This window comes from Phyllostomus hastatus, unplaced genomic scaffold, assembly GCF_019186645.2.
Source record: "Phyllostomus hastatus isolate PE091 unplaced genomic scaffold, TTU_PhHast_1.1 phas_contig_38, whole genome shotgun sequence".
NCBI lineage: Eukaryota > Metazoa > Chordata > Mammalia > Chiroptera > Phyllostomidae > Phyllostomus > Phyllostomus hastatus.
In genome coordinates, this window is record NW_025333869.1 from 16,025,978 (window position 1) to 16,043,520 (window position 17,543).

General features: G+C 41.5%; 1 protein-coding gene across 7 annotated transcripts in view; it reads right to left on the reverse strand.

Annotated features, from left to right (window-relative positions):
- Positions 1–15,549, reverse strand: part of NRG3 (neuregulin 3) — a 1,223,498-nt gene extending 1,207,949 nt beyond the window's left edge. For all 7 annotated transcript variants that reach the window (XM_045842073.1, XM_045842072.1, XM_045842069.1 and 4 more), the window contains exon 1: positions 14,684–15,549. In XM_045842073.1, the coding sequence (XP_045698029.1) occupies positions 14,684–15,542 (859 nt within the window). In that variant the 5' untranslated portion in view covers positions 15,543–15,549. The remainder of the gene's footprint in view (positions 1–14,683) is intronic.
- Between the last annotated feature and the right edge of the window lie 1,994 nt (positions 15,550–17,543).

The following is a 17,543-nucleotide window of genomic DNA, read 5'->3' on the forward strand; positions in this document are numbered from 1 at the left end:
CAGCAGGGGGAACAGATAATTCTATTTGGCAATGTAATAATGTCTGGGGAAATGTGGGAAAAGGCAGTGGCAAACTTCTGCAAAGTGATTTTAAAAGAATCACTGACCAAAGACTGCCCTTCTCTATGGTTTGCTCACAAAGAGACTCTCCTATCAGGATAAAGAGCTCACTGCTCGGCAATCTAATTCAATTTTCACAATGGGAGTGTAGTACATAAAGACATTCTGTACCTGGCAATTAGTCTTCAAACACTTCCACTGAGATACGCAGCCATTCCATGGCAACCAGGATGAGGACACACGTACCACTCAGTGTAAACAACTTTGAACAATTATACACTGTGGGAAACAAGGGAGCTGATGGTTGAAAACTGGATATGTGTTTGATATGTCTCCATGTTTGTATATGTGGAGAAGTGGGAGAAAATGAAAACACTGTAATAAGAGTCATTTTTTTAACCTCAAGCATCTATAAAGCTTGTTTTGATGAAATTATTATGTCTGCTCTTTAACATCCTTCCAGTACTTTTTGCTCAAGCAAAGGATTTCAGTTGTTCCATCCTAGCAACTAAGTAACCACTAATACCATCTTTTTAAAAAAATTAAGGATTTCAAATTGTAGACAAATTTTCAAGTTTTGCCCTTCCCCCACTCCAAATACACATAAATGGACCATTTATTGATCTTAGCCAGCTCAACTAGGCAAAAGGCATAATCCTCCCCCTGCCATTCTAGAAGGAATTGTTCAGAAGCCAATCCCTGCAGAGTTCAGATGCAGGAAATCTATCATAAAGTACCTGACAGTAGGAACTGTGCTTTGCAAGTAGCATATTCTACTAGACCATTTTTTCTTTAGAGTTAACATTTCTGTGTTATCTAGTCATTTAGAAGTAATAGAGCTCTTTAGACTTTTACAACACTCAGCCATTTGCAGTGCATTGCAGGAAAAAGCATTTCATTATTTATCATAAATTACTCAGAGCTGCTCACTGTGAAAGATGAGCATCACTGTGATACCACAGAAAGTCACAGAGAAGCCTACAAAACCAAGTGATGAAGGGGAAACACAAATTTAATAGTGACTTTGTTAAGACCTGACCTACAGTTCTGCCTCCTTCCTTTCAAAAATCTCTTTTGAACATATACACAAAGACCCAAATAACTAAAAAAAGACTACCTTTACTTAAGTAAAAATTATAGATAAACTGAAAATATTCCAGGCAAATAACAAGTATATGTTAGCTGGCTTATTATAAATGTTGACACCAGTGAAAATTATCTGATCAGTGAAAAACAGAGGAGAGATGCTATTAGCAATCAACACTAATTTAACATCTGCACTTACACAGTGTTACAGCCCCTCTGTCTGGTAACAATGAACAACCAAGGAAGCTGGCTAGAGTGATGAATCTGATTTTAATCTGGAGGTTCTTCTTTATGGTGAACAAAGTGCATGCCAAGTAATTTTGGCTGTTGATATATGTAAATGAATGGATGTGGTTCTTATGTCTATGACAGGAGCTTTCTGGCAAGCTTAGGGAGAGCCTCATCTTATCACAGACCCCCGCTTTGGGGTTCCTAAAGCAGCAGCATCCTCCTCTCTCATTCCTCGTTACACAGTGAGAGTATTCAAGGTATCAACAGTACCACTGCCTTTTGAATGTTTTGCATTGTCAACACATGGTCCCAAAAAGTACTGAGGGACCTCTGGAAAGATCTCAGATGAAATCAAAAGAGTGACGTGGCCATGATTTGATAAAGGAGTTTTTGCCTCTGAAAAAATCTAATGGCAGTCACAGGTTACTTAATTTAAGTGAAGCAGTAAAATCAAGAGATTCTTCTTGTTACTTTTCTGTACATCTCTACTTGCAAATGTTTAGACATTTGAAAGCTCCTATTTTGGGTTAAATCTAAGGCTGTGACGATGTGTCTACGGAAAGACTAAACATTTTAAAACCACGATTCTACTGCTTTTTGTAGCACTTTTGAAGAGGCACTAGAATAAAGTCAATACTTAAAAATATTCAGCATATGTCAATGGCCACATCTTTAAAGGATTTGGGACAAATTAGCCTTGGAGAATCTTTAGAATTTACTACTTGCTCCTCCCTTTAAACCATCCTAGAGATCTTGCATCTTCTGAAAATTCTACAGACACTGTGCCAATTCTTTGCACCAATCCTGATTATGGTTTCCCATGGCAGCATAGGTATGTCTTCCCAAGTCCTCCCTCCTTTATCAGGCCCTGACTTAAGGAAAAGGTGAGGCTGCCTCACTACTTCCAAGAAAGACCCTCTCCGCCCACCAGACCAGACATGTCACTGGCTGCTCTGATCACTACTTTCTGAAATGGCCTAATATACTTTTCAGGTGAAATCACATGCTTCGGCATTTAAATATTCTCTAGGACGTATGTTCTGGTCTTCTTCACAAAAACCATAAATGCAAACAATTAACTATCTTTCTTGTGCATCATACACTCAAATGCTTGCAGAACTGTGATAATCTCAGACACAAGTATGCTTTTACATGTGTGAAACATGTAACAGGTGTGGTAGCCTACAATGAATCAGAAACACTTCAGATATGGTGAAAGAAAGTTTTATGTAATATAAACACAAGGTATCTACTCAGAAAAGCCTAAATTGAAAAGGAGTATGGGTATCTGCATGGAGTCTCATTAAGCTGGGATCCTGAGAACAAAGGGAGCTCCTGAAGCCTGGAAGCCCCTCCAGTTTGTCAGACTTCCGGGCATGAACAAAAAACTGTATTATGATCCAGTGTCTGTAAATAGAAAAATCCATAAACTCAGACCACAATCCTGGTAACATGAAATATAGGCCAAAGAAATGTTTTGAAATACTTCTCTTATATTGTTAAGTTTGTACTGATGCAGACAAAAAATACACAAAATATATGCATAAAGCTCAATGAATTTTGACAAATAGAACTCCCCCAAGTAATAACCCCGAGATCAAGAAGCAGAGTATTAACAATATCCTAAAGTTTCATGTCTTGGGTCAACTTCCACTCACTACCTGCCTCCTCCCCAGAGATAATCACTATTTTGACTTCTAACATTAAACATTATGTAAACAGAATCATTTGTTGTTCTGACTCTTTTTGCTCACCAATGTATTTGAGAGCTACCCTAAAAGAATTTGAGCATAAAGGCTGTGTGTCCCACAAATCACCATTTTCCATCAGCCTAAGGAATTGAGCTACATGTAGTCCAACCACCTAACTTTATTACATGAATAAATACCTTGTGATTCTGGGACAGCCTTACAGCATCTAGTAAATCTTTGAAGTGGTCATTCCACCTGTTTTTATTTGATCTAACCCTCCCTTCTCAGACCCAGCATTACAAACTAGTCTTTGCATTTTCCTTTCATTTGACCCTCAAAATAGACCAGGTAATTGGTTACTATACACATAATTGATTGATTGATATTGGCTATATCCATCTGTAGCAATTCTATTAAAGACTGCCCCATATCTTCAGACTTGAAAAGCCATTAAGTAACTTATTAAAGTTCCATCTATTTTATTCCTGTAAGGTCAAGGCTAATAGTCCAAGGCCCAGGGTAAGACACTCTGTCTTCAATAAGGCAGTATTTTCCATGAGCAAATGAAATGAGTTGGTATTTCTACACATCTGCATTTCATAGCAGAAACCCAACTCAGTCAGCACTTCACTGCTGCCACCATCAATTGACATACAAACACTTAAGACAAAAAAAATGAAAGTCTTCACAGAACCAAAACCAAAAAATGAACTAATTCTCATTCATGGATCATATTCTTTATTTCCTCAAAAGTAAAAAAAGAAACAAACAAACAAAAAAAACCAACAACAACAACAAAAACCTCTAATAAAAGAGATAATTCATGACCACTGTATAAAGCTTAGAAAATAGGCCAAATTCAATACATTATGTAGCAGTCCTATCACACAATACAGAAATTACCACCATTAAGAATTTGGTGCACTTCCTTTGAACATAGTTACTATATATTAAATCTGTATATTAATCTATGTAGCTTAGTATAATTGGCATCGAATATAATTTTCCACCAAGAGTTTTAGGTAATTATATAATGAACATTTTCCAATATACTTAAAATTAGTAAAAACTCAATTTAATCACATTGTAAACCTATTATGTAGAGAAAGGAAAACTTATTTTATTATTTTATTTTAATCTAAAGCATACAAATGCACAATCACTTGCCAAATATTTGCCTAAAGAATTCAAGGCTTTTCTCTCGAGTAAATTTCCTTTATTCTGGTAAAAAAATCATGCCCAAAATCTGTGCTGCGATTTTCCGGTTCCAGCATATTTATTGTGGAATGAGAATGCAAAGCCACAAGTGAAGTCCAAGTTCACATTTTTTATGGATATGTAAACATTTATATTCTTCCTTAAACTTGCCCACAATGTGTTCAACAACCATTTTTAAGTGACTTATCTTTATGGAGTATATCCAAAATAATCAACTTATTTCTAACAGAGACCACAACAAATTCATTAGTTTGCACACTATTTAAATACAACACTGATATAAACAGGTTTGGGAGCTAATAAAACATGTAATACTAAGTAAACATACCTATCATTTGAAGGCAAAAGCCCTAACAACTGGAGTGATTTAGCATGAAGTGAGCATTTACCAGTTTTTTAACACAGAACTAGTCTCCTGAAAAGTCAGTTCACTAGAACTCGGTAAAGATAGTGTTTATCAGCATTCTTCCACCCCATTTTCACTTCATTTCTAGAGTCTCTAGATTTTTGCCATCATGCTGACAAAAACATTTAACAATAAATTTGCGTAAGTGATCTCATTTCCCCTCTTCTTTATGAGAACAGCTGTCATTCTTAGTCTACAGGATTTATGCACAGTCTTAAGGGATTTTGAAAATATAGGCTTCCTAACAAAGTATTCTGATCCATCAGCATGGCTATTCAAAGGGTACATAACTCAATCTTAGTATATGACTTAGTTCTGTTTTCTTCTCATGAATTTACAAGAGTAAAAAGCCCAATCACCTTTCATTTTAACTAAAAGAATATTTTTTTCTTTGTGACCTCTGCTACACAGAAATGCCAAACAAATAAGCAATGATCAGGACCAATTTGTGCTTTCCTTGGTAGACCATCATGGTCTCACCAATAGTCCTCCTTAGGACCACTGGCTAGTCAAAGGTGGGTATCTTGTAAATTGTGCCGAGAGGAATTCAGATGTTCTGCAGGAGACACTGCATGTAGTGCAACACCCGCATTTATTTAGTAGCATGGGAATTTGAGGGTCTGTAGAAGTACAAAGCATCACTCCACAGGTTCTGATACATTTCACTGGCCAATCTCAGCACGTGACATGGTAACTTCTATAATCAAAGCAAATTTGGAATGGGCAGAGAAGACAATTTTGGTGACATTCTAGGAATCAGAGAAAGTCTGTAACTGTTTGCTGTCATTGTTCTATTGAATCATGTACAAGCAGCCACAGGGGAAAACAAGAGTTGAGAAGATCAAGGGATAGAAGTGTAGGAGCCCTGACTAGTGTTGCTCAGATAGGTCCTTGATTCGGTTCCAGGTCAGGGCACAGGCCTGGGTTGTGGGTCAGGTCCCCAGTTGGGGACGTGCAAGAGGCAATGGATCAATATTTCTCTCTCTCTCTTCCTCCTGTCCCCTCTCTATAAAAATAAATAAAACCTTTAAAAATATCTTTGGTTGAGATAGCTCCTAAATTTCTCTAGGAACTGAAAACCAAGGTGATTTCTCTGGTTAAAAAAATGCTTCCTTTTACCACAGCAAAAAAATGATGTACAGAGCAGATGTGCCATTTATGGAGTTTACAATGGCATATGCCACAGTCAATGAGCAACAGACTTGAACAGGGCAATGTACACTGATAAGGCCACACTGTATCAATGGGTTAGGATTTGTGGTGGGAGAGACTGCCTGCAAAATGGCGTTCTGATCTTCCTGATCCTTCAAACGATGCCACTTGGGAATGTCCTAGATAAACTTTAAAACCACTCTAAGTCCAGCTAATTCCCTGCATGATTGAGACAATCAGACCTACACTGCAGGCCTAGATGGTTGTCTTTGAGTCCTTGTTTCAATAAGTATATATGACAAACTATGTAAAGGGCTGGTCCTCCTGGCACACAGTAAAACTCTACAAATGACAACTGTAGTTTCTATTATTGCCTCAATTCTCAGGTCCTTTCCAAGGCTGAGATTCTGTAAAAAGTCCTTCCACATTTCAAAAAAGAAAATTCAAGGCAAAGAAATTAACAGAATTAGACCAAAAATGATGAGGAGGGTGTAGTTTTTCTTTTAGTGAACTTCAGACTCCCTGGCAAACCATAGGAAGATCATGCCAAGGATCACATGTGGTCATGGGAAGGGTACCTTAGGAGGTAAGCTGACATATTCAATGACCCTTATCAAATGTTTGACATAAAAATTGTATTCTGATAACCATGGCTATAATGTTTTAATGCTAAAGTAGCTGCACAGATTCAGATGACCTTTTATTTTTATATATGCTCTTATAGCCTATACTGCATCCATGATATATATATTATCACTTCTGGGAAAAGGCCTCAAAGACAAAATCTTATCATTGGAAGCTGTTAAACTTCTATTATTAAACTTAATTCTAAATTTCCACTGAAAGTTTGTTTTTGACTAGCCTGCTTTTATGCCTGTGCATGACAATCTATGATTTATGTATAATTACCAACTTGTCTTGAAAAATAGACTTATAACAAAAGAAGTTATATTCTGAGATATAATTTAGGAGAAAGTTTCCAACCAACACAAGCTTGAAGCAAAATGTTTTGAAAATATTAATATTAATATTAAAGTTCCCCAAGGTACAAAGGCATACATCTAAAAGAACTCTCTGATGGATGCAAATAACTAATCTTCTAAAGCCTAAATCATAATAACCCCTAATTTAAGAGGGGAACAGAATGCAATGCAAACTGCTGGTTTTATTAACGTTTTTCTCCAAACTACAAAGACTCAATGAAAATAAGACAGTGTGGGAAAAGAACAAAAAGGAGCCATAAGGCCTTCTTTATCAAGAATTTTCAGATTTCTATAGATTTCAGATATCCAGATAATCCAACAGTCTCACTCGTTTCCCCCCAAATTTCAGTTCTTCTCTTTGATAAACATATGCCCAAAATAGGTTTTAAAATACATCTACCAAGCAAAGAATGAGAAATGATGTGTTGCAGTTTGTGAGTAAAGTTCCAATGTGATTTGAGGTAGATTTCTACACCATATTCTACTGTGTGTGCCAGGTATCAGAGAGGAACCCAGGGGAGGTCCCAGGGCATACAAGAGTAATAATCCCTCATTGTGATGAAAGATCCCTCAAGCCTGGTAGCAAACTATTTCCAATATCTCAACTGAATTCAATGGGTAAAAATACCTAGTCTGTCCACTTCCCATTTCTCTTGACATTAAAATGGTAGAAGGTTTTGCAGCTCAAATGGTATATGAGGCAAGTTATGCCCTGGCTGGTGTGGCTCACTTGGTTGGAGCATCATCCCATGGACCAAGATTACAGGTTCAATTCCCAGTCAGGGCACATATCCAGGTTTTAGGTTTGATCCTGTCAGGCCACATACAAAGAAGATATTTGGTTGATATTTCTCTCTCACATTGATGTTTTTCTTTTTTCTCCTCCTTCTCTCCGCCCCCTCCTTTCTCTCTAAAATCAGTGAAAAAAAATGTATTTGGGTGAGGATTAAAAAAAAAGAGAGAGAGAGGCAAGGTATTATCACCCTCTTAATCCCAGGGGAGGAAGTTACGGTTCAAAGAGATCAACCTGGTTCTTTGAGGTTGCACAACTATCACAAGACTCAAGACTACAAGTTTTTTGTTTATTTGTTTAGTTTTATATTTTTATTTGTATTTGTACATAGGACAAGGACACCTCAACCCCCTTCAACATAGGCCCCTAGGGACCTCACACAGTTCTCCCAATGACCACCAGTTGCCCCACTGCATTCTCCTGAATTTTATCAATTGTCTGAAATCTCTTCTCCTTCAAAGGTGATTTTAGTTATGGAAAAAGCCAGAAGTTGCAGGATGCCAAATCTGGGCTACAGGGGAGCTGAGTCGTATGGGTAATATGATGTTTCGCCAAAAAACTCTGCATGAGACGTGACGAATGAACAGGAGCATTGTCATGATGAAGCTGCCAATCACCTTTTGCCCATAGCTGTGGCCTTCTGAATCATCCGAATAGTTTCCATGGAGAAATGTTCAAGCTTAACGCAAAATCTGATGCCAATTCACTGTTCTACTCACTCATTTTGAATGTGATAGCCACACAGTACACATGTTCACTCAATGGCATCTACCACCCCAATTACTAGAACAGTGAAGTCATTTTGCACTCATGTGCATTCCAGGCCACTCTCCTTGGCTGCCAGGTTAATATCGATGTCATGCAAACTGTTCTAGTTATATTAACAAAATAGCTGGACTTTTTCAGGACAGATGTAGATAAACACACAAATCTTTGTCACCCTCCCATGAAAGTCATTAAAAAATATAGTCATGAGTGATTCACGTTTTCCATATATTACCTGCTAAAGGAGTCACTTTCTCAACCTACCTCCCTTTAGCCAGCTGCTTGATCACCTGCCCCCTTGCCCCCAGTGTGATGAACATAGTGAAAAGGTCACAGCCACCAGGCTAAGCTCAAGGAAGCCTGAACATGTCTGCAACCACACTCAGGGTAACAAGCCTGTTTATGCCAGTTGTCCCTATTGTAATTATGTAAGTTAGTTCAATTTTATGTAAGCAAACAATATATGATTGTGGAAATGAAAGATAATTGTAGCTTTTGTTAGAACATGGTTGAATGTTTTAAAGAAATTCCAAATGGTAAATTGCTTTAAAAAACAGAAGGAAATTATGATGAATTATATGGGCAAGAAATTTTTAAAGATTCCAGGGCAGGGGTATATTGTAGTATCTATGAAGAATTTGGGTTCAGGTTCCTTTACAAATACTTTTAAAGAAAAAAACAGGTAATTAGAGGTATGGTTTATAAAAAAACTGAAAAGATGTTATGAAAATATAGATACATACTCAAGAAAAAGCCTTGGCCCTACATCAAGGTATGGGAGAATGAACACTGTACATGTTTTAAGTTTTATTTTAATTTTCTGCTTTTTGAACCATTACTTTTATAATCTATTTAAATTACCCAAATACCAGCATTTCAATGCCCAAAATCAATGTTAAATATTCATTAAGATGAAAACAGTATTATGTGAAAGTATATAATAGCTTATCCTCAATTATACAGTTTTGTTGTGGACTTAAATAAGTGCTATCAACATTAGTATGACTGGTATACTAATCTACGTAGGATGATAAATGGCAATTAGTCTTCCAACAAGTTTTTGGAATCCCTTAAAAAAATTTAAAAAGTAAAAAAATAAAGCACCAGGACAGTTAAGTAATTCAACTGCCCAGACAGGGGTAAAAAAAATCTCTAACTTTCTACATCAACTTAAACAGTCTAATGTCTTATAAAAAAGATTGACTTTTAAAACAATTCAAAAGTCTACAAAGAGCTTTCAGAAACAGTCATGATTCAATTCCATGAAAGACTCAGTAAGGGAGAAGTGCATGAAGTCCTCAATGAAACAAATGTGAAAATGGAAATCCAAACTAAACGTGTCCTAAGACTTTCATTAGTAATTGTATGAGCAGGAAACATTTATTGGGTATTTTTTCATCCAGATATTTTAAAACTTGAAACTGAATCTATCCCTCCCTCCTGCCTTCACTGTATACATGCTTCTAGAGGAAAAATTTTCCTGCATGTAGACAAGTAAAAGTTCTACAATCTCAAAATGTCTCAGTGGTACTTGTCAACACAGTACCAGCTCTGTGCCTCACAAAACACAAACGTCCTAAGATAAAAACAGATTCAAAGGGAGAAGAAAGAATTTCAGCTCTAGTCATAAGCAATTCAAATGCATTTTGCAGACATAGATTTATGGCTCTTCCCTTGCTCTAGTACATTTCAGGGCCAACTTTCATGTTCCATTTTTGATACTCCCAGATAGAAAATTGAGATATGTTTGGCACTGGATCTGAGAGGTTATAAGGAAAGAATTTCTACAAAGGAAATCAGCAAGATAAAAATCATCCTTTTTCTCACTGCGGTATGGAGAGGAGGAAGGGTTCAGAGGTAAGAATGATCTTGTTCCTCTCCACACTAGACCTCCCAGGATAGCACTGGTTTCAAACCCTATTCCAACAGCCTTGCTTATGGTCCAAACCTGATTTAGAAAACTTGTTTTCTTTAGTAATGGAAGATGCCACAAAGTAACTTTGTTTGTTTGCTTGTTTCTCTTTCTTTCTGACAAGCTTGTAGATCAACACTCTGCATTAAAAAAGGCTAGAGGTAAACACCACCAATATGAAGGCAGCTGGATTCACAAATCAGACCTGTAGAAAGGAATCTCAATTAGCATGGCCAATCCCTCATCTCAGCCAGGAGAAATTGAAAAGGAAGGCCTAAAGCACAGGCATAATGCACTGAGACCAAACTAAACAAGGACATAAAAAGCCTTGTCAGTTCTATGCTGACCCCCCACTCCCTTTTCTTCCATTTGAACCATAAGTGTCCAAAAAGTGAAATGTACAGTAAGACTGAATGAAGCAGAAGTATCTCATAACCCTGTATTAAGGCCAAAGAAAATCAAAACATACTCAAGTTCAGCATGTGCTCATAAAAAAAGCTCTCAATTGGATTTCATAAGAAATATTGATCTTGAGCTCTGAATCCTCACTTTGGCTACCACACATGATCAGGGTCAGTACCTTCTATGCTAAAATTCCTTTGAGGGCCTGATTCATGTATATAGGAGACAATATATAGGAGTGAGTTTATTTAAACAAATTATGTCGAAGGCTGCTTATAAAAGCAACCAAGAGTACCCTTATTCAAAGATTAAAGATGTTTAAAAGGAACCAATAGGAAAATAGTCAAAGAGTGTCAATGGCTCTCTTCAAAATTACAAAAGGTATGTTGGGGTAAACTTTTATTTAAACAGATTTGGTTATATTAAAATTACTCTAGTACCATGTTTAAACATGAATGATATATTTTAAATATATTTCTTCACTAACTACGTTATTCAAGTTTTGTGATCTTACTCATTGGTATTAACTATGTACTTTCCAAAAAATTACCCATTAAAACTGGTTCTTTGCCTTTAATATCTGAACTTAGCCAATGACTCTAAGCTTTTTAGCTGTTAGAGAATTTTGCTGAGTAACATAACAATTAACACTTGTGTTGACATTCTACATATGTGTTTCAAATCTGAAAACACAACTCAATGTGATGTAAAAGACTGTCTGACACTGATCAAAATTACTGTTCCTCTGCTGTCTGTAGTAAACATCTCCTTGGCTTGAAAAATCTGTAAACTAACCTACACTTTTAGATGCAAAGTGCTTCAAAGATATTTTTGGTAAAATAATCTACTAGTGGCAATATGTTTCAAGTACTTGTTTCTAAAGCATCTGAAGGTAAGGCTCATCCTTGGCAACTAACTGGGAACTCCAGAGATCCCAGTAACAGAGGAAAGTTTTGGTTCAGCTCATAGTCTAAAGGTTGGAAGATGAAAAGAGTCAACTTCCAAACTCTTCCCCTCCTTTTGCCTCTCAAGTTTAACATTTCTTTATTTCTGATCCTACAAAAACATTAGAAACAGACTTCTAAACTGAGCCTTCCACATAACAAAACGGCTTTTACCTGCAAAAATCCTATTATCCATTAGCAAGTGTTTATTCTAGAGTGAATAAACCTCTTCTGCTCCAAAGAGTTATGCTGCCTTCATACACAGAATCCTTCTGATTGACCTAAGATGAACACAATGGACATTCATTCCATAAGCTTTGAGGTGTTCAGTGAAGAGCAAAGACCTTTACCATTAAAGAATTAGTGAGTCTCAAGAAAATAGAGTATCATCCTTAGCTGTCTGTAGGTGCTACAACATAATCCATGACCAGGAAGGAAGGAGACTAGACCAAGGGAGGGAGGGGAGACAAGACTAGACACAGAAAGAAAGAAAAGAAGAAAGAGAAAGGAAAAGAAAACTACTGAACTATGGAGGTGAGAGCTGGACTAAAGAGAAATTTCTCTCCTGGGAACTTAAGTGACATAATCAAAACAAGTAAAAAATATAAATACCAGACAGGACATTATTCTTCAGCCCACAGCAGCAGTGTTGAAAATCTTTCAAATAAATCTTTATTTCAGTTTGCTAATCATCCTGCAACCTTGGACCAAAATAATAATTAAACTATACTTTTTAATTACTATATAACCTATGTATTTAAACTCATCTTTTATGGAAACTATATAATCTTCCTTTCAATAAAATTTTCCTTGTTCATATATGCAAACCATGTCAGTTTCTGCTAGACTGCATGCTTCTGTTTTATCAGTTAATTCGACTTCTTATTAAAGGTTTAGAAAAGAACAATACCTGGACTTCAGATACGCATAAAACAAATACTTCTTATATGTCTATGTGAACATTGACACCATTAACAGATCCCTCCCCTTTTTCCTTGGGGCTGAGGGCTCTGTCAATAATTATTATTTATTAAACAGTCTGCCATCTCTTCTAGAGAATGTAAGAATGGAGCGTGGAGGTGTAGAAATAATTACCCTGGGCTTTTCTTTAAAGGCCTCCAGAATGGAACACAAGGAAACCAATTGAAAAAGAACTTGAAATACCTTCCCACCCCCAGTCCTGTGTGCATGTTATCCCTACCCCCCCCCCCCGCCCCCCGCCACACACACAAGGTTGAGAAGTATACCCACACTCCATTTTTCTTATAAACTGTCAAAAGAAAAGGTAAAAAAAAATCTGGGGTCTTCAGCATAGACACACATATTTACAATCCACTGAATATGTTCACACATACACTTGTACATCCTTTATACTTTCATGGAACTCAGGCTAGATTTGTTGAGAGAAGCCTCTAAACACCTACTAAGAAAATGTGTTCTCAAAAATAACTGCTTCAGTCAAAGGAGAGGGAAGCAGCAAGTTACTGATTTGACTGCCATTCTGGTTTGTAGCTGTCTCCCTCCTTTCCCTCTTCTCCCTGTCTCCCAACTGACATGTAGCTTATTTTTCCCAAAGCAGAGTAAGGAAAGGCATAAGCAATTTCTCTCTTGGACCTTACCCACAAACACAGTAACTCCTAAATTAAAAAAAAAAAGTCATCAAGTTGTCAAGGAATAACACCCAGAGTAAAACCACAGGTCAGGAAAATGAGAAATTACCAGATGACTGAAAGCAACTCAGATATTCCTACTGAAGAGTTAATGGTGTGCACTCTTCCTTTTCCCCAGATGTTATAGCTCAAAACAGAAATACACACTTAAAACAGCACAACCAGGCAGTTTTGGGAGAATAGCCTTGCACAGAACTTAAACTGAGAGACTAGGGGTTTGTCCTAAATAACCTTCACAGGTTATATAAAATGTTCCCATATCCTGATCAATAGTCATGTCAAGAAGCTTCCTAAGATTTCCTTAATATAAAAACAAGGTAAGGAGTAAGGATGGGAGGTCAGTCAGTCATCTAAAACATGTACAAAGATGTAGAGAAATATACACCTCTATACAAATAGAAAGCTATCATGCTTGGGGTAAACTGGCCAATACTGGCAGCAATCGAGCAGAGGTTGAAGATGCTACATTCAAAGTGTGACCTGTTTAAAAAGGGTTGTATGTTCCCATCTCACCTATATTTTTCAGACACAGGAGAGGAGATTAGGTTCACACCCCACCTTTGGGAAAGGAACAAAAGCAAATGCTTGGCAAGCTGAAAAAACTCCTCCTTCATCAGGATCCCAGAGGCAGCAGCTCTGCAAGGCTCTCTTCATATTTCCCCTAGTTCACTCACTCTTGGTGGCCACAGAATCAATTTTCTACGTCTTGGAATGTCCACGGGCAAGCAGCGATCAGTTTAGCCCTAGGCTACAGACATTCCCCTTTCCCTACCTCTCCCAACAGCTTCAAATTAACCCTTGCTGATCCCTGCCAGGGTCAGGGCTGCTCTAAGTGTCTACAGCTTCTTTCTAACAACACTTTCATGAAATCATCATCCCACCACCCTCCATGGCCCCACAGGGGCATAAAACTTCCCATGGTGGTTTACCGTCGGTCAATTTGCATTTGCTTTTCTTTCTCTCCTTCCTTTGGGCAGGGAAGGGGCTCAGAGCGTTTGGGAAGGCCCTCCCTCCCTTCCTCCCTCCTCAGCTCTCTTAAGGAGCCGGATCCCATAGCTGGCCAGCTGGTCTGCAGTGAGGAGGCATTGCTCTGCGTTAACCCTTTGAAGGGATTTAGGGGATGAGCTCTCATTTGGGACCCACTGAAGCAGGGCAGGTGGAGCTTGACAGGCTGCCCCCCATCCCACACATAAACCCAAACAGACAGGAACCATTTTACTCCTTTTTGGCCAGTTTTAACTATCTATCTCACTATGTGTTCCAAAACTGGAACGGGGTGGGGGATATTAGAAGACAGGCAGCAGGGGAGAAAGACAGCAGGAAGAAAGGAAACTCAATAGTAAAGCAGAGATCAGACAGCGTTTACTTACGAAATTTGGGGCTGGTGCTAGTTTCTGGCGTGGTGGTGGTAGAGGAGGAAGACGAGGTGGTGGTGGAAGAGGAGGAAGATGATGAGGAGGAGGAGGAGGCAGCGACAGCATCCTGAAAGGGAGACAGGGTCCAAGAGGGAGTAGAATCATGAAGGTAGGAGGAGGTAGCGAATGCCGCAGTGGGCCAAGAGGGCATTGCCTGGGTACTGGGGGTTCCTTGCACTGGGGGTCGGGAGCCTAGTGTGCTGCTACTGAAGAAAGGGGCCGTCGTGGACATGACCGTCGGGGGACCCGCAGTGTTTCGTGCTGTAGTGGAGCGCGGGCTGGCCCTAATGGGCACTCGGTGCCCCGGGAAGCGAGTGGGAGCCCGCGTGATGGTGGTCAGGCGGGTGCTAATCCGGTTGGGCGTCCTGGAAGAGGCGGCACCGCCAGAGGAGAGGGTGGCTGGGGACGTGGTGGAAGTTGTCGTGGTAGTTGTCTCCATGGCCTTGGGGAAGGAGCTGGGCTTGGAGAGGAAGAAGGGGTCCTGGCCCATCCCCTTGGAGTCCACCAGGTCGGTGGGCACGTATTCCTTGACGGAGCCCACCACGATCCATTTGAGGAGCATTAGACTGAGCCCCAGGCCGATAAAGCCGATGAAAAGAGGCACCACGCACAGCCACGTCTGCTGCCGGTTCCACACGATGCAGTCGCTACAGCGTAACTCCCGGGGGGGCTCGGCCGCCCCTTCGCCGCCGCCGTCCGGGCCCCCGCCCGCTGCCGCCGCCGCCGCCGCAGCCGCCGCGGTGCCCTCCTCGGCCGAGGCGGCGGCTGCCGAAGCGGCTCCAGGTGGCGAAGCAGCGGCCGCCCCTTCACTCATCCTAGGAGCCGGTCTTCACCTTCGCCCCCCGAGGGCCGCGCCAGAGGCATGAGGCCGCGCCGGCCGGGCGCGGGCACGGGCTCCGGCGGTGGCGGGCTCGGGCTCAGGCAGCGGCCGCGGCGGCCGCATGCAAATCGGCTCCCTGCCCCCACGCCCCTCCCCCCGAGAGGCGGGCGGCGGGCGGGGTGGAGAGGAGCGGGGGAGGGGACGCGGGCCGGGAGGGAGCGGCAAGGAGCGCGGAAGAGGGGCGAGACGGCCCCTGGCGCTGCGGATGGTTCAGGGAGCGGTAGGGCGCGTCTGCAGCCCTCCGCGCGGCCTCCTGCGCGCCTGGACCCCGCGTCTACTGAAGCTGCTGAGACTGCTGCTCCTGCTGCTGTTGCTGCCGCCGCCCGCCGCTAGCATGTGCTCCAGCCTCGCCAGCATCCTCAGGGCGCGGCGCCGGACCCGCTCCCCCCGGGCGCCCGCCCACGCTGCCGCCGGGCCCCCCGCGGCCTTCAGGAGCTGACCTGCCCGGCGGTGGACTGCCGAGCGTCGGAGAGCTGCATTCCGACACAGGGGTCGGCCTGGCCGCCTCAACCGCCGGACTTGAAGCGCAGGGAGTCCAGGCGGTGAGGTGCACCTGTTCTTCTGCCGGCCCGCAGCCAACCCTCGGCCAGCACTCTCTGGGAGAGACCAATCCGAGCGCAGCGCGGAGGGCGAGTGGCCGGGCTTGCCTTGCTCCGCGCCACCGCCGCCCGAGTCAAACTCTAGCGAGCTGCGCAGCCGCCGCCTCGAGCCCGGGACCTGGGCACTCGGGGTGCACTGGGCTCTAGTGGTTGCCGAGGCGGAGCACCCACCGTGGAGGAAACCCAACAAACCGCAGTGAATTCGAAATCGCGCCCTCGCGCTGCAGCCCGGTCGGGCTTGGGGAGCTCAAGTGAGAAACTGGTCAGAAATTCCGGGCTCCGAGTACCCAGACACAGCGGCCTAGGGGTGTCTCGTTGCAGAGTGGGTGCAGTGTGAGCTGAGCCGCCTTGGACTCGTTGGGCTTCTGGCAGAGTAGCACCTCCCACCAGCACCTTATGATAGTTTCTTAATGCGCACAAGATAAATAAATGATCCAAGCACAGAAATGCAGCCGTCGCCGGCGCTGCTGCAATGGGGTAAGAGGCTGACGCTGCTGGGCTAGGGAGCGAGGGGCGTGTGCGCACGGGAGCGTGTTTGCTCTCCCCTGCCAGATGGCGGGTGCTTTGGGATCTGGAGAGCCACGTTGCCCTCTGCCCTCGGAGTTCCTGAAAGAGATGGCATGTTATTGGACCTAGCAGATTTCCCCAAGGTGATTTATGATAACTTACCTTTTGAAAAAGTACTGTCTTTAAATAGACGGAAGATGTATGCACAGGCACACACGGCACAAGGGAACTGACTGTAAGAGGTAAAATTTATAACGATTTTGGATGGCATCCAAAATAAGGTTGGTGGCTTCTTCCCTTGGGTAGAGAGAAGCACCTGTATACCACTATCTCAGGTGCAGTATGGAAGCTGCCTGGGGGAAGGAAGGAAGGAATAAAGAGCCAACACCAGCATAGTTTATGCTGATGGTGCAAAACTGCGCTTCACAATTCTCTTCAGATTTCCTGGTCTAAAGTGGAAACCAGAAAGAGGCTTTTACTTACAGGCTCCAAAAAATGAGAGGTTGAGGATGGCAGCGCCCTAATACTCCCCAGTACTATGTAATTGGCGTGTACGATGGAATCAGCTGTCTCTTGTCTGGTGGTAGTCTCCACAAAGAAGTTTTTAAGGAATTCATTTTACTCATATGTTGAAAACCAAACAGTACACTGAAAAGACTGCAGAGAACAGAGGATGCATTGAAACTGGAAACCTCTAGGATTTGGTGCCCACGAAAGTATTTTGCACAGACACGGTTAATAAATTATTTTTGATGGCAGTAATGTAGCTGTCACCTCTTTCAGCTATAACATTGAGACTTTTCCCATAGGGAAGCTTTTGATTTTTAGT